Source organism: Ruditapes philippinarum, unplaced genomic scaffold (genome assembly GCF_026571515.1).
Source record: "Ruditapes philippinarum isolate M1 unplaced genomic scaffold, ASM2657151v2 ctg2633_1_1_1_1, whole genome shotgun sequence".
In the NCBI taxonomy this organism is placed as follows: Eukaryota; Metazoa; Mollusca; class Bivalvia; order Venerida; family Veneridae; genus Ruditapes; species Ruditapes philippinarum.
This window is the reverse complement of record NW_026867182.1, coordinates 140,527-159,566: the sequence shown is the minus strand read 5'-3', so window position 1 is coordinate 159,566 and position 19,040 is coordinate 140,527. Positions and strand designations below refer to the sequence as shown.

General features: G+C 30.6%; 1 protein-coding gene across 1 annotated transcript; it reads left to right on the top strand.

Annotated features, from left to right (window-relative positions):
• The first annotated feature begins 11,787 nt into the window (after positions 1-11,787).
• Positions 11,788-13,826, top strand: LOC132735165 (uncharacterized). The gene is made up of 3 exons (XM_060722083.1): positions 11,788-11,963; positions 12,371-12,523; positions 13,156-13,826. The coding sequence occupies exons 1-3, from the start codon at positions 11,909-11,911 to the stop codon at positions 13,350-13,352; spliced, it is 405 nt and encodes a 134-aa protein (XP_060578066.1). The 5' UTR covers positions 11,788-11,908; the 3' UTR covers positions 13,353-13,826.
• The last annotated feature ends 5,214 nt before the right edge of the window (positions 13,827-19,040 follow it).

Here is a 19,040-nt window from a genome sequence, read left to right as displayed (position 1 = left end):
GTCTTAAGTATAATATGCTGTACAACTATGCAGCCAATATTGTAATCGGAAACAAATTTTGATAGACAAGACAATTATTATCAATTTCCTTAATGTCAAAGAGAGTAGTTATGATATGTTTCGCTTATAGACGGCAATATTTATAGCTCCAAATTGTTTCCACCTTTTTATTTCGTGATTGCGTTCTTTAAAGTCGTTTTCGGGAGTTTTCATATAGACATATAGGCAAAATTAAAACTGTTGTTAGAGTCATAACAGAAACATTTTAATGTTTACATCAGTTATCAATAAGAGAATAATTAATTATTGTGAACAAAATCATGTATTATCTGATGCTCAATTTGGATTCCGTGAAGGAAAATCTACTGTTGATGCTTTATATATATTGTTGTCTGTAGTGCAAAAATATTTAAATGAAAATAAACGTTTATATTGTGTATGTGTTGATTTCTGAAAGGCTTTTGATTGTGTTTATAGAAATGCCTTATGGTTGAAATTATATAAAATAGAGAAATACAGAATCCCTAAAGAAAGCCCAACACGACAAAATTGAAAATGTTGCAGGCTCGGTTTGATTGAGCCTGTTCATGGACGGTACTGGAAAGTGCGAGTTACCGTCCACGCCCCCTAGCACCGGCTTAAGCAGAATTCAACATTTAAACATGAAATAGTAAAAGTTTGAATTTAGAAACATCCGCAGATGTGTTCATACGGCGGTTATCATGGAACCTTCAATGTGACACTTCCATGCCATTCCATGAAAAGCGGCGTAATATATAAGTTATATAAGTTCGGTATAAGAGGTAAACTTCTACGTATAGTAAAAGATATGTATAATAAGGTAAAATCTTGTGTAAAACATTGTAATACCTTTTCTGAATTTTGCTGATGACATGGTTATACTAGGTAATTCAGTTTCAGAGTTAAATACAAGTTTAAGTCTTTTATATACTTATTGTAAAAAGTGGAGTTTAGAAGTCAATGTAGAAAAGACTAAAGTGGTTGTTTTTAGGAAACGTGGTGGGTTATTACCAGAAGAAGAATTTTTGTATAATGACATAAAGCTAGATGTTGTTAATGATTTTAATTACCTCGGTGTTATTTTTAACTATACTGGCACATTTATTTTAAACCAAGAGCAGTTAGTTGGAAAAGCTATGAAGGCCTTGAATATTTTACTTATTAATTGTAAGAAATACAATTTAAAACCTAAAATCTTATGCCAGTTATTTGATTCTTTTGTAGGTTCTATTCTTTGTTATGCATCTGAAATATGGGGTAACAGTAAGTCAAAGGAAATAGAAAGAGTACATCTCAGATTTTGTAAAAGGATATTAAATGTTAAGTTAAATACAATTGAAAGAGCTCCTTCAATCAAATTACCGGCAAAATGTCATTTGAACAGAGCATAAATCATTACTCCTTTCACAATTACAATCGGGAATGTGATGTCAGTTCAGCTATTGGAAGAATTTGGCTCTGTATGCGATTTAAGGAAAATGTTATGTTACTTTATGAATTTCTGTACGTGATATTCCTTCAATATTATCTGACATTTCATAGAGCATGTCATCTTTCCATTAATATTCCACTCCAACTATGGACATTTCTCTGTCTATATTAATTACATCCACTCAGCTTTAACTGGATGGTATTTGCTTGATACATTTTACAAGCATGCATATTTGTTCAAGATATTTTAATCTTTCACTCGGTTTGTATATTTATTGTCACCATACGATTATATGTTTTATAATATGTTATATAATGTATTGACGACCTAGGGACAAATAGGGGTATGTGTAAAGTGATTAGGATGTATTGATACTCTATCACAGTACATGAAGTCTAAGAATATGTCAGTATTTCCCTTTGATAGTAAAAAGCTCCGTTACTCTCTTTTTTTAGGAAAATGAAAAAGAATTTTAAAAAACCTAGATAGTTTTGTCCTACAAAATAATTTTTGATGCCACATTACTTTACGTGTTTTTTTTTCAAATACAATCTTCTGAGAATAACCCTGTCTAATAACTTAAGAGTATTTTTTGTTTGCTTTCATTTGCATTGCCAAAAATAAATCAAAAGCAGTATTGTTTCGCTACAAGTTAAAGTGCTTTTTATAATCGGGGTATGAATCACACTCCAAAAACAATCACAAGGAATGTTCGACAACTTGAAAAGATGAGAGTCCTTTTGATTGGTATCCCGCATTATTGCCGAGCCATATACAATACGTGCTATGTAAAGCGCCAAGTTGTCTGTATCAAACATAAAGAATTCGCTTATAACTACGCACGTTAATTACAGAATTGCCCGGTCTGAAAGAAACCATAACTTTACAATGGTAAATATCTTGTTTATCACTTTTACAATTTGCCCCATCTAACCATTTTTACATTATGTCTCTTCTCATAAAACTAAATATTTTACTGCCTGCATTTACATGTATCTCGGAGAAAGACAAAATATTAAAAACTTTATTTTTTATCTAAAGATACCAAAATACTGTTCATGATTTTAAATCATAAATATGTATATTTCTTTGGAATATAGACACCGTGTTTTTTCAAGTAACTCAAGATTGTAATGAATATAACATAAGAAAATTTGCAATAGTAATGCCGAATTGTACAAATCTATGAAAGAATGAAGCATGACGGTAAGTAAAATAAAAAATACAATTCATAGTATATCAAATCGAAAAAAATAAATTAGCGCATTCAGCTGCTAAAACATTGAATCTCAAACACCATTGAAATAATCTCAGAAAAATGTTTACTTTTTCCAGATCATTCGTGAAAATGACGTCTTGGCTACCGTATTTAATTCGTTGTTATCGTTTGTTGTATTTTGCACCTTTTGTTATCGTTTGTTATATTGTGCACCTTTTGTCGTACATAAGTGCTATTTTTTGCATGAAAGCATACGGTTGTTCTGTGTTTCGTTATTCGATTCTTTTCCGTATAAAGAAAACGGCAGAACCATGCTTTTCTTTGACAATAAAACTACAGGGGCCGTCATGAGCTATGTATAATAAAAACTTGCAATAACGGCAAGTTCTCGCGTGATATTATCCGTTAATTTAGAAATAATATATCTCAGTGATTTTATCGCTAAATAAAATCAGTGTTCTAAGTTGGATGTGAGGAATGTTATCACGAACACGAAATCAACAAATAAATGATGCCGTGCCTTATATTAAGCTAATATTGCGCCATGTTACCTAACATGCTTAATGGTTACGTCCAGTGTCTACATATAGAACGTCAACAATGGTTTTGTTGCATATTCTAACACCATATATTTCTCTTGAATAAACACAAACTCCTTACAGTGATTACCCCATTGGCAGATTGTACTGATAAGGGCCTGAAGCGTGATATATTTCTCAACATTGCACTCGCCGTTCTTATTTTCTCCCTCTGTATTTTAAAACTGACATATTCACGACGCAAATTTGTTTAAAAAAGTTTGATGAATAAAAAATCAACTTTGTGTTGAACTTTGTTCTGCAAAATATATAGAATGATAGAAAATGATGTAACTAAAAAAAATAAATCGGTACGTCAATTCAATTATTAACGCTGTGCAGACGTTTAAAGTAACAATGTAGCGCCAAACAGCGCGTGAAAAACAGTCAAATCAAAAACGCTATTTTAATGTCGCAAACCAGTTAAATTTAATATCTATTTCACTATAAATACTCTGTATTTCGCTTAAAAAATATTAAGTGAAATAGAATAAACACACAAAAATTATCAACATTTCAAAAAATCATCATTCTTCAAACGGCAGATTTAACAACATATTTTTTTAACCGACTTCAACCAAAACGATTCTACTTGAAACCCTGAGGCGAAGAAAAATTTAACCACAACTATATTTTTTCTTGACGTGTTAGAGTAAACCTTCGTATATTATAGTTTATAATGCACGGGCTTTCATTCATATGGTTTGTAATTAATCGCTCAGACCTTCTGGCTTTCGCTATTATATTCCTATGCATTTGAAATCAAACCGTGCATTGCTCTTCAACAATACACTCAAAATTGATATATATATCCTAAATAACATACACTTTCGGTCCCTCTTTATTTAATAGGGAAACTTGTGGGTCGTGGTTTAATTATGTTAACGACTCTGTTAATACAAGAATATAAAAATATCATTTTATCCCGTAACCTTATATAAAATACAGCTATTTTTAAATCTTTAAAATAACAAATAACAATGAGTCTTAAGTATAATATGCTGAGTAACACTGCAGCCAATATTGTAATCGGAAACATATTTTGATAGACAAGACAATTATTATCAATTTCCTTAATGTCGAAGAGAGTAGTTATGATATGTATCGTTTATATACGGCAATATTTATAGCTCCAAATTGTTTCCACCTTTTTATTTCGTGATTGCGTTCTTTAAAGACGTTTTCAGGAGTTTACATATAGACATATAGGCAAAATTAAAACTGTTGTTAGAGTCATAACAGAAACATTTTAATGTTTACATCAGTTATCAATAAGAGAATAATTAATTATTGTGAACAAAATCATGTATTATCTGATGCTCAATTTGGATTCCGTGAAGGAAAATCTACTGTTGATGCTTTATATATATTGTTGTCTGTAGTGCAAAAATATTTAAATGAAAATAAACGTTTATATTGTGTATGTGTTGATTTCTGAAAGGCTTTTGATTGTGTTTATAGAAATGCCTTATGGTTGAAATTATATAAGTTTGGTATAAGAGGTAAACTTCTACGTATAGTAAAAGATATGTATAATAAGGTAAAATCTTGTGTAAAACATTGTAATACCTTTTCTGAATTTTGCTGATGACATGGTTATACTAGGTAATTCAGTTTCAGAGTTAAATACAAGTTTAAGTCTTTTATATACTTATTGTAAAAAGTGGAGTTTAGAAGTCAATGTAGAAAAGACTAAAGTGGTTGTTTTTAGGAAACGTGGTGGGTTATTACCAGAAGAAGAATTTTTGTATAATGACATAAAGCTAGATGTTGTTAATGATTTTAATTACCTCGGTGTTATTTTTAACTATACTGGCACATTTATTTTAAACCAAGAGCAGTTAGTTGGAAAAGCTATGAAGGCCTTGAATATTTTACTTATTAATTGTAAGAAATACAATTTAAAACCTAAAATCTTATGCCAGTTATTTGATTCTTTTGTAGGTTCTATTCTTTGTTATGCATCTGAAATATGGGGTAACAGTAAGTCAAAGGAAATAGAAAGAGTACATCTCAGATTTTGTAAAAGGATATTAAATGTTAAGTTAAATACATGTAATGCAGCTGTTTACGGAGAACTCGGACGTTATCCATTATTTGTAACAAGATATGTAAAAATTGTAAAATATTGGTTAAAGCTGCTACAAACTGATAATATTATTTTGAAAGAAATATATCATATGTCTTATAATGATTGTACAAGTGGTAAACGTAATTGGTTATCTAATGTCAAAGATGTGTTGTACACTTATGGTTTTATGGATGTATGGGAGAATCAAGGTTGTGTTTGTCATAAATCTTTTATCTGCGAATTTAAGCAACGTGTAATAGATAACTTTTTACAAAACTGGCATTCTGACATTAATGGTAGCCCAGTTTTGAATTTGTATAATAATTTGAAGAGTGGGTTTGGTTACGAACATTATTTAGATCTTATACCAGGAAATCTTAGAACTTATATAAGTAGAATACGTATGTCTTCACATGCATTGCTGATACAATCCGGACGTTATGGTGTAAACAGAATTCCTAGAAATGAACGAATTTGGATATATTGTAATCTTCGTGATATTGAAGATGAATACCATTTTATATTAGTATGTACCTGTTTTCTTGAAATGCGTAAAAAATATATTAAGAGATATTACTATGTTAGACCAAGTATGTTCAAATTTATTGAATTGTTAAATTGTAATAATAAGAAAATATTGTGTAACTTGGCTTACTATATCAGAGATACTATGGCTAATAGAACATCCATGTCTTATAATATGTAATGATGAATGGTTAATCCTCTATGTAGGAAGTAAATAGAATATTTCATGTTGTATTCTTTATCTATATTTTCATTGTTAACAGTATGTATGTTAAGATCTATAGCTATATTTATATACATTAAATGTCATGTGACTATTGTATAGTATATTTAAATTGTACAAATTGTAAGATGATGTACCATGTACAAATCTTGAATAAAATTTCTGTTCTGTTCTGTTCTGTTTAAGCGAAAAAAATTGGGGTCACTGTTCTCGTTTTTGAGTTATCTGTCCCTGAATCAGAATTTTCTACTTATTTGCGGTCATTTAAAGGGCAGATAACTTATACATACGTCAATGAATTCTTGTTTTTACTTCTGGATAATGGTTTTCTTTTTATTGTTAAATGCAATACATAATTACATGCAATTCCTTATATCGTTTCTTTTATTTTTTTCAATGAAAAAAAGGTACTTTAAAGTCATAAAAATAGACCATTTTTAAAGAAAAAATGCACAGGTTAAGAGAAAAACAAGTATCCACTCTAAATTTGTTCTTGAACTAAGACGAATGTCAGCTTAATTAAAATATGAAGAAAAAAAGGTATTGTTCCGCTTCATTGTAAATTATCTGCCCTTGAATTTAAGGAATAACCAATTCAAAGGCAGATAACTCAAAAATGAGAACGGTGACCCCAAATGCTTTTCCGTTAAAAATTTTTCTGTTATCATATTCTAATAGCATGCCAAGTTTGAAGACATTCTATTGAATAGTTTTAATTTTGCCTTATTTCACTTAATTTATTTTAATTAAGTCGTTGTCTTATGCACTCATCTCTCTTTTAGAGCGTTTCATCGTTTTGTATGTTTAAATTTAAAAATTGTGTTTGATGATCTCAAATGTATGCTGTTGCATGACATTCTAGAGAAAATATTTCAAATATGAAATATATACGTATAGCAGACAACCAGATCACTGAAACATAATTTGGTTTATACAAAAACGAATCGCTGTTATTCATTGCGTTTGGTGGAATAACTGCCTTAAACGGAATCAGAAGTCAATGCCCAAAAAGCGTTGTTGGTTAGTTTCAATTTTCTTCTGTTTTATTAAAAGGCGAAGCATAAAAATGGACATTTTGTCAATATTGGTAAAATTGAAAGAGCTCCTTCAATCAAATTACCGGCAAAATGTCATTTGAACAGAGCATAAATCATTACTCCTTTCACAATAACAATCGGGAATGTGATGTCAGTTCAGCTATTGCAAGAATTTGGCTCTGTTTTCGATTTAAGGAAAATGTATTGTTACTTTATGACTTTCTTTTCGTGATATTCCTTCAATATTATCTGACATTTCATAGAGCATGTCATCTTTCCATTTATATTCCACTCCAACTTTGGACATTTCTCTGTCTATATTAATTACATCCACTCAGCTTTAACTGGATGGTATTTGCTTGATACATTTTACAAGCATGCATGTTTGTTCAAAATATTTTAATCTTTCACTCGGTTTGTATATTTATTGTCACCATACGATTATATGTTTTATAATATGTTATATAATATATTGATGACCTAGGGACAAATAGAGGTATGTTTAAAGTGATTAGGATGTATTGATACTATATCACAGTACAAAAAGTCTAAGAATATGTCAGTATTTCCCTTTGATATTAAAAAGCTCCGTTACTCTTTCTTTCTCTTTTAGGAAAATGAAAAAGAATATAAAAAAAACCTAGATAGTTTTGTCATACAAAATTATGTTTGATGCCACATTACTTTACGTGTTTTATTTTTCAAATACAATCTTCTGAGAATAACCGTGTCTAATAACTTGGGAGTATGTTTTGTTTGCATTCATTTGCATTGCCAAAAATAAATCAAAAGCAGTCTTGTTTCGCTACAAGTGAAAGTGTTTTATAATCGGGATATGAATCACACTCCAAAACAATCACAAGGAATGTTCGACAACTTGAAAAGATGAGATTCCTTTTGATTGGTATCCCGCAATATTGCCGAGCCATATACAATACGTGCTATGTAAAGCGCCAAGTTGTCTATATCAAACATAAAGTATTCGCTTATAACTACGCACGTTAATTTCAGAATTGCCCGGTCTGAAAGAAACCATAATTTTACAATGGTAAATATCTTGTTAATCTCTTTTATAATTTGCCTCATCTAACAATTTTAACATAATGTCTCTTCTCATAACACTAAATATTTTACTGCCTGCATTTACATGTATCTCGGAGAAAGACAAAATATAAACAAAACTTCATTTTTTATCTAAAGATACCAAAATTCTGTTTATGCTTTTAAATCATAAATATGTATATTTCTTTGGAATATAGGCACCGTATTTTTCAAGTAACACAAGATTGTAATGAATATAACATAAGAAAATTTGCAATAGTTATGCCGAATTGTACAAATCTATGAAAGAATGGAGCATGACGGTAAGTAAAATAAAAAAAAATCACAGTATATCAAACCGAAAAAAATAAATTAGCACATACAGCTGCTAAAACATTGAATCTCAAACACCATTGAAATAATCTCAGAAAAATGTTTACTTTTTCCAGATCATTCGTGAAAATGACGTCTTGGCTACCGTATTTAGTTCGTTGTTATCGTTTGTTGTATTTTGCTATTGCTTTTTGATATTCGGTATACTCAAGACGTTTGCAAATCAACTCGTGTCATATAATAATGAAATAAACAGAAAAAATGTGACATAGACATTTTTATGAGGTATTACTTCGATATAACGAATAATGCAATAAAGCTACGCCGATTAACTCATAAAAATGTCTGGATCTAATTTTATGTGTTTCCTTTCAGTATTTTGAAACACGTGCAGTTTGGTAAATGTCTCAGGTATACCAAAAAGCAAAACAATACAGCTTTATATGCGTTATAGTTCTAATGATTTCAATAAATAGATTGTCATTTTCACGAATGGTCTTAAAAAAGTATTGACTTTCCTCTTAATATTTGTAATGCTGGTTAAGCAGCCGTATGCGCTAAATGATTTCCTTCTTTTTGATTTATTATGATATATTTGATCCGTTTACTTACTGTGTTACTCAATTTGGCAATTGATTTGCACATAGTCGGTGTTACTTTCGAACATTTGATGCGTTATTTCATATTCCTATGTTATTGGATGTGAAAACAATTACAATAACTATAAATGATTTGATTTCGGTTTGCTATTAAGTCAATGAAACTTCTCAAATATTCTTTAAAAACGTGGTTTAACGCATCTTACTTCTGTAAACCTTGAAAGTATTAACCTGAACACAAACATTTTAAATATAAAATATGTAAATGATGATCAAATGCGCAGTCAACAAATTTATATTTCTGTCTGACGACAATCTTTAAAATTCAATGACACGAAGACGCGGGGAATTCGAGTGTTCAAATTATGATTTGTAAACACGAGATTCCATTACGGAACTTATTCATGAGCAAAATAACATAGATTTTTATTTTTCTAAGATTAACATAAATCTAATGAGTTTAGATATAATGAGCAGGATGTGATTCAGTCGTTTCGGCAATGGTAATAATAACAATGGTAATAATAACAGGTGTACATACATTGGCTGATTGCGTGCATATCTCCGGCGCGGCACATGGTTTTAAGACGTCTTTCACTGTTAGTTTCTACTTGAAGCTATTCAATATCAGAAACTTCATAATGTATTTTGACGCATATTTAACTCGCAAATGGTTATAGAAATGCATATTGACCCCGCAAAGTTGTTTGAACACTAAACTATTTTAATCCTATTCGATTAGTTCAATCATGCAATGGTCAGTTGCCGATATGGGTAGTGTTTGGGAAAAATATCGAATTATGACCTTTGAAGTTTATTTATAAACACCACTACATATCTGATAATCACGCCGTCAAATCTTCCAATTCTTTAATGGAAGGCTTTGCAAGAGTAGTGTACAATATAATCAAAATTGGGTAAACGTCGCAAAGAACTAAATCTGTAAGCTGCCGAATACAAAACAACCGATCCAAATCAATCCGCTTATGTACTCCGATAACGTTTGTGGACATGAACAATAATGAAATCACAAATTGGAGGAGCAATAACATAATGACCAGGGAAATATTTGTTTGTATGATTGACGCATGGAAGTGAGAAAAATCTAATCGATCTAGACACAAAGGCACCAAGAAAATTATTTGACGAGAAGGAATAATATCAAAGATGATTCCACTATTCAAACATTGAAGCTAGGTTGGATGAAACGAAGAACAATTAAATATTTTGATAACTTATAGCTAATATCTTAGAAACTATTAAATTGTAACAGTGTTCCAGTGATTTAGTTCTGTTAATAATCACTTAATTATATTCCTGAAAAATAAGAAATAAGGTAAGGGTATTCCGATCAGAAAAAATGTACAGAAAAGATAATATAGAAAAAAATGTATTCATAAGAACGCCAAATAATAAAAAAAACTACAAACAAACAAAAAACAAACCAACAAAAAAACAACAAAAAAAACAACAAAAAAAAAACACGACAAACTTGAAAATGTTGTAGGCTCGTTTTCTTTTCTGTTTTCTCGTCTGTTCATTGACGGTACTGGAAAGCTACCGTCACCACCCTCTAGCACCGACTTAATCAGAATTCAACATTTAAACATGACAAAAGCAAAGTTTTTTATTTGAAAACAACGCAGATGTTTTCATACTTCGATAGTCATGGCAGCTTCCAATGTGACATGTTCGTTCAATTCTATGGTCACAAAGTAAGTAAATTTATGTGTCCTGTAACTCATTTTTATGGTATTATATCATAAATATGATGCTCAAATGAAGATCTATCAATATTGTAAGTTCCTAAAATCATTATTTTTAAAGATATATCAGAATTTACATTTAATTAGAAATTAATTTTCGACAAAGTCTAAGCCAATGTTTTCAATAAGAAATAAATGCATGTATTTAATAGATTACTTATAATGCGTGTAAACATTTGCAGTACATAATTAACATATTCTTGGATGTTTGGAAAAAGTTTTTAGAAGAATAATTATAAACATATATAAAATTTCAATTAAGTGTTGTTACATTCCTAATTTCAACACGAGAGGGCGATGGCTGGAAATAATCAATATGGAATTTAGAAAGGGTTTCAGAGGTTATGAAGTTGAATAAAGTTAATATTTTTAAAATTCTCTATCTAACGGCAAATCATACTTATGTTTTTAAATTGTCCCATTGCTATCTATACAAATGTACACTTTTCGCGCTTCTATGTTAAAATCTAGCAAATATTCATATAGCTACTTTTTTGTGTTAGCGAAGGGTTAGTGGTACTATATACATGTAGAATATTATCACATGACCAAAGAAAGTACTCGCACTAGTACTAGTAATTTGCTTGTTAAGTAAGTAAATAATGAACAATGAAACCAATTGACATCAACATATTCATTCCTTGGATGCCGTTGTTTTGAACGTAATCAAAGTAAAGAAATTTATATATGAATTGAATCATTTTCTTTATCTTGTTTTGATTTAAATTGCACCAGTATGATTGTTATACATCCTAAAATGTAAAGATAATAAACGTGGTGTAGATATGCTTACTGCCAACACTTTATGTCCTAAAGATAATGAATGAACTTCTTTGCAATTAGAGGACCATATGTATTTTACAAATGTAGTATTTATCTGTATTGGTTTTCTTACTATATTAACATATTCTGTTATAGTCTAACGTCTTACTACTATGAGAGACGGATATCGGACGATGTTTAGTATCTCTTGTTGGAGTGAGTATTCTAGAGCATTTTACAAGCAGCTGTGTAACGTTTAATGTTGTTATCTGCTGTGATACGTTAGATAAAATGGTACATTATGGAGCTAAAGGATAAAATCTTATTTTATTGTGTTCTGACGACGATACTGAAAGGTAAATCTTTTTTTTACAAATGTTTGTTGACCATTTAAGTCCCATTATGCCTCAAAAATACTTTTGTTGTTATTTCGCAAAGCTTTAATATGTAGTGAACTCTTCTACTTTCAAAAACGTTGCTCATTGGCCATTTACCTGAACAATCTGTTTCTTGTGAGTACAGTTTTTTTCAGAGATTTAGTATTTTGTATGGAAGTCAAATATGGACATCAAATACTACCCTTTTACATTTTGCTACTTTTATGAAAAATGATTTCATAATTAGAGATACATTCCTTGGGTAACAAGCATCGTTTCTGATGCATGTGCCATTAAAAATTCCATTTTAACTACTTTAAAAGAATGTTTTACAAGAAGGTTGTTAGGAAACAAACAGACTTGATCTATCTTAACTTTAATTTCAGATGTATTAGGAGCGTTAGAATGTTCACAGTGTGTGTCGGATGAGCTTGAAGATTGTGCAATCAATCCGCCACCTGCTAAACCATGTAACGCATACCAGGCAAATCAGAAAGGACCTGTTAATTGTATGAAAGCAAAGAAAACAAATACATCAGGTATTAATCTTTGAGAGTTTATCCATGAAGTAAGATATTTTCTTAGTGATATTAACAAACATACATATATCTCAACGTTAAATAAATAGAAAATATTCAATAAATGCAGAATATATTTTCATTTTCATTTAATATAAACATTTCACAAGTAGCAGTAGACATGAGTGAACTATGATAATTGTCATAACATGAGATGAAAAAAATCACGTTTTTATAGGAAAACTTGAATTTTCTGTTTATTATATATTATTTCTTTTTTTTGACCAAAGAATTCCACAGACTTCACTTATAATTTTATGTATTGGCTGAATTAAGAAGAAAGTAGTCCGGCAAGACTGCAGTGAAAAATAAATGTTTTCAGTTAAAATAATACAATGAAAATACGTTTGTTTCATCAATATTTTTCCATATTTCTTTTTTCAAGTATATAATCCCTTTAATACCTCATAATATATGACTTATTTATTACCCAAATTGTATCATTGACCCTTTATTCTCTTTTTACGGATGAAATCAGTACTGTCTATTGGTTAAATAACTTTTTTGGTTCAAAGAATAATTTGGATTACATATAACTTACTTTTTATTTAATAAACGGCGAGTGCCAATGTGAAATTTGCTTTGAATTACAGGTTATTTGATTCAGTTTATCCGTGGATGTACGGGGGTATGGACAGGTTCGGGATGTATGCCCCAAGCGGACAAAACAATGCTTTGTTATGAAATTTGTTCAACTAGTAACTGTAACGCTGCAAATGATTCTAAAATCAGTATAATCAAATGTTTACTATATCTAATATATATCATTATTGGAATGACGGAAATTTGAAACTCAGTGAAACGTATATGTTTAATTAGTGCCTATCATTTGGACTCTATCAGTAAATATATAAAACTATTGGTTTAACAAAATACCAGGATGATGTAAAAACTTAAATACAGTATATGTGTAGCCGTTTGACAGAATTTCTATGAATAGTTTTAATAACTTGTATATACAATATGCACTTGAAGGCGACATGCTACATCTTGAACAATTTCACAAAAATACATATATTTATTTGATTTATTTATTGCTTACACCCATATGTAATGCAAAACACTACTTGTTTTTGCAATTGATTTTATCTTGTAGAAAATATGATGACAGCAAAAATAAAGTGATTATATTATTTTCTTTTCTATTGTTTGATTATATATTATACCGTAACATTTCAAAACGCCATGAATATCAATCAGACTTTATTAAAAACGATCGTTTACTTTTAGACACAACATGCATATCCGTAACTTATGAATGTTTAAATTACGCAGGAATTGTGCAGTTGTTACACCAAATCTGTGTAATATTTGAACGGACCGAATGACACTTTTAGTAAAAAAACATTATATTCTTCTAGAAAATGGAATTGACACGAGTAAGCGCATAAGGAAGCAATGACATCACATTTTATACCCTTTTACTTTTCAAAATATTTTCAGCGAAATGCTTGCTTTTCAAAATAATTCGCGAGAATAACTACCCCGCAACCGTATGGAAAGCAAAGTGTTTCGTCGGTATTTATGAATTCACTAAGTCATGTTTTACCTTGTTGTATTTGATATAAGCCATTTTTCAGACAACTCGTGTTAAATTTCTAAAAAGGCAGACAACATGTGAATAAGCCACATTTTATGAGGTAATGCCAATTTTGCACCGAAACACCACTTGAAACTCCATAAAATGTATCTGAATCAAATTTCACCTGCTTCCTTTGAGTGCTATATGACACCATTAGATCAGGAAATGATAAAGACTTGTATGCGTTATTGTACTAACAAATAGGACAAGGCGCCTTCAAACGGTAATTAAAATAACACTTATTTGGAAGTATGTGTAAAATGCTGGCTAAAATATAATGTTGAGCAACCGTATGGTTGATTTGACACATTCGTGCGTTTCAAAATAAACCTTATGAAATCAAATAATTGTTAAATTTATTAATTAAAAGCAGATTTATATTTAAAACCATATCTCATTGAAACTTTCTCATAATAACTGCCGTATGAACACATCTGCGGATGGTTCTAAATTCAAAATTTCACCATTTTCGTGTAAAAATGTTAAACTCTGCTTAAGCCGGTGCTAGGTGCGTGAACGGTAACTTACCTTTCTAGAAGATCTGTTATGTATTCATGAATCTTGAGGACTTTAAGATATGACTGTTCAAATTATTTATTCTAATTGTGAAGTAAACCGCCATATCATCTTAAGAACTTTCATAAATGTATTTCATATTTTATAGCATGTTATAATGAATATCATTTGCCATGGTGACATATAGGCCCATCGGGCCGGGTGCCTAGTTTTATGTTTACTTATATGATATGTATATTTGTAATTATGTTAATGCACATGTCACGATAATAAACAATTTACTTACTTACTTACTTACTTACTGTACTTTCCAGTACCGTCCATGAACAGGCTTAATCAAACCGAGCCTGCAATATTTTCAATATTGTCGTGTTCGGCTTTCTTTAGGGATTCTCTTTTTCTCTATTTTAGTAGTCTAGAAACTTGTCAAGTACTGTGTGGCAGCCGTTAAAACTTATCCACTACTTCACTTCAGTGTTGTTATATTTTTCTGGTCGATTCCAGCACTTTTAAGTGTTGAAAATTAAGTACTGCTCAAGCAGTAAAATACTTTTTTTTCTAGCTGATGAATATTTTCATTATTGAGCTACTTTCCAATATATTGAAGCAATGTTAAATAAAGCGACCTTCAAAGGCAATTGTCAGATATATAGTAATGGAACTGTCAACCTTTCAGACAATAAAATGATTTGGAAATAATTGAAATTAAAAAAAAAATCGGAAAAAGTAAAGAAATGAAATAATTTAAAATTAAGCTGTAATAATACGTTAATTTTAAATTAAATTGTGATAAACTAAAACATACCACGACAAAGATGTCATTAATAATTTAATTTTAATATATAAGATTTTATAACCTGTAAATATTTTGCATGAAATATTGGAAAGTTTTGTATATAATACATTTGTTCATAGTCAAACGTAATTGCTCTCAAAGCATAAACAGAATAACTTCATGATTTGTTAACATCAAATCACTCTGATATGTAAATTCAGACTCGCATTTGACAGCTCTCTTATTCGTCAATGCCAAAACTGTCCTACGGTTTTATTTATTGATGACGCGGTCAGTTTAGCTATGGTAATTTTCCGATTAGAAAACGAAAACTAGGAAAATACCAAATATTGCAGCTAGGAATTTGGCATTTGTATTCCTGCAAACAGTGTATATAAATCCACAATTTTGTAAGTATAGTGAGCATGTTATTGTCGCAGGTGCATAAATCTACCTACATGATTCCTATACCCCACGTTCTTAAAGGTTTGGAATGCCCTTTTTCGACCTGTACTTATTCAATTGTTCAATAGTAGTCATCATACATGTTGAGATAACATTAATAAATACCTCATCTACGCAACTTTTTATGTGATAAATTATATATTACGTATATAATAATTAAGTTTTAATATTGAAAAAACCTTTAAATTGAACACAAATGTTATATGACAGGTATAACCTTAGTTATTCTTACACAATCACAGGTCAGAACAATACAGACTATCGATTAATTTCAATAATTACTTCTTTCAGGTCGTCTTACATAGAATATACATTACAAAATATCTAAATTAAAATTAATGACATAATCAAATAAGATTACGTTATGGAATGTTATTTTGTGAAGGGAACATTTCACAGAAGCGAAATAATAATACTTTAAAAGGTACAAATCTATAGCTTATGAAATATTTGTATAAAATTAATCAATAGTAAAATTATATTGTTTCCATAATCTTATGGTAGATTCTCAAAAGATCTGTTACATAAAATGTCTCTGTTATTTAACACATATGATAATTGTACGTTAACAGACTAAAAATGTTCTTAACAAAATATTATTCTGATATTTAAAGTAGGGTTTTGTCTCTTTATCAATTGTTATTTGCATAACCCATCCATTTTTAATGCAATTTACTACTATATCTATTGCATGCAAGCATTTTGGAAATATTTTATTTCAAAATTGAAAAAAAATAATTTTGCAGCAGATATATAGCTTTATACATCTTAAGAAACCGATGATAACAAAAAGATGATATTTGTTTAAGATGCTTTTTTGTTTCATCTTGTAAGCTTCGCGTTTTGGCTCGCTAACATAACCAAACGCCGCTCACCCGCATACTGCGTGCAAGATTTATTTTATAGATTTTAATTGAGATCCTGAATATTGATTGCTTCGATATAATAAATAGTATCATAGTTTGGGGATCTTCATGTTGAAAATGTGTCAGAGTCAAATCGATTACATAAACATGCTCATTGCGTTAACAGGGGTGCAGGTATTAGTTATTCACACTCCAGAGTATGCCCATTGATTGATTAATTTTTATCCATTGAGTTTTGGAAACATTTTAAATGTAATAAATAGTCATGTCAAAATGATATAAAAGTCTAACATTTTAAAAAATATTTCTCAGATTTGTTTAATAATATTCCGACAACTGTTATAAATGAGGTTGAAAATGTTAACGAAAATAGTGATTTAAATGTACTTGATCCTACATACGGTGATCTTAAATATCACACTAGGGGAGGTAACCGCTGCAGTCAAGCGACTCGGCCGAAACAAATCGCCATGTCCCAGTCTTTTGACTCCGTTTATCGACAGGCACTGTGGTTAAAATTGCATCATCTTGGGTTGGATGGAAAACTTTTAAAAATGTTTAGGTCTATGTATAATATAGTTAAGTCTTGTGTTCAACATTCTGGCTCCTATTCTGATTTTTTCAATATTTCCATTGGGTTGAGACAAGGCCTTTATAATTATGTTTGGCCTTTTTTCTTGAAGACTTGGAACTTTTCCTGCAAGGATCCAGTAAATCAGGTTTATCTATTTATGATATGTGCCTTATCATACTGCTATTCGCCGATGATATGGCAAATATTGGACATTCTGTTGAAGATTTACAGGCCAGTTTAGAAAAATTATATGAGTACTGCCAGTACTGGGGCCTAGAAGTTAATACATCTAAGACTAAGATAGTGGTGTTCCGTCGTAGGCGTGGGCTAAAATGTAGTGAACGCTGGCATTTCAATTATGTGCCTCTAGAAATAGTTAATGACTTTAACTACCTGGGGGTGGTGTTTAATTATATTAAATAACCAGTACATAGTCGGAAAGGCCTTAAAAGCCTCAAATATACTGCTAAATAATATAAAACGATATAAACTTAGCCCTTCGATATCACTACAATTGTTTGATGCTTTTGTGGGATCTATTTGCCTGTCCGGTTTGGGTTTTACTAAGTCTAAAGAGATAGAAAGTGTACATCTCAAATACTGTAAAATCATTTTGGGCGTTAAATTAAGTACAAGTAACGTGTCGGTCTATAGGGGATTAGGGACGTATCCGTTATTTATTACTAGGTTTACACATACAATAAAGTATTGGTTTAAATAAATGATTACGGATAACATTATATTAAAATGCATTTACGATAATGTCCGTGACAAATGTGAAAATGGCACAAATAACTGGCCATGTAAAATTAAAAAACTGCTTGCGGTACTTGGTTTCCCGAAATATGGAATTTTCCCGACAGTGTATTGGTGAAACAGTTCATAAAAGACTTATCGATTGTTACTTACAAGTATGGCGTGCAGATGTATCTAGTAATGGTGTGTTCAGACATCTATATTCATATGTAAAAGTTCTGTTATGAATTATATTTAGATAAGATTAATTGTAAACCATTTAGAAGCGCTCTTACACGCCTTCGAGTGTCCTCTCACAGACTAAGAATTGAGTCCGGAAGGTATGGTCAAGGCCGTGTAGAACGTCACGAAAGAACTTGTCAGTTCTGTGATGCCGAGCTCGAAGACGAGTATCATTTTGTTTTACAATTCAGTGCTTATAAAAATTTACGTAGCCAATATATTAAGCGTTATTTTTACATTCGGCCTAGTACACGCCCGTTTAACTCACAACGAGTGTAAAATGTCCATCGGTAAAAATGTTGTGAGCAACTTCCGTTCCTCGATGTGAGCACCCATCTATGACGTGTGACACGATAAACAAGGTGAGTTTTCCATAATTTTTGAAGATTACAGACATTTATGTAAAGATATCGGAATGCAGTTAGCTAGCGATGTGTTTTCCGAGTATGCACATGTAAAGAGATTGCCTGTTGGTCGACAATTTGATGGAAATACCGTGCGACGCACTAACGGCTCGGGTGATATAAAATCTTGACAGGTAATATATCCACATATATCACTCCAAAACCAAAATAACATATAATATGTGTGTTTAGTATGTAATCTTGATAGCGTTTATTTAAGTGTATAATTATCATTGGCAAGAAACTCCAATGTCCTAATTATAGTAGAACATTTTATTACATTTTCATGACATACATCTTTGTTGTTCTATTGGCGAA

Excerpts from the sequence above, each read along its gene's own strand:
- LOC132735165 (XM_060722083.1), top strand. The coding sequence starts at position 11,909 with ATGGAGCTAAAGGATAAAATCTTATTTTATTGTGTTCTGACGACGATA. Across the intron at positions 11,964-12,370 it reads TCTGACGACGATACTGAAAG|ATGTATTAGGAGCGTTAGAA; the intron begins GTAAATCTTTTT and ends CTTTAATTTCAG. Across the intron at positions 12,524-13,155 it reads AAAGAAAACAAATACATCAG|GTTATTTGATTCAGTTTATC; the intron begins GTATTAATCTTT and ends TTTGAATTACAG.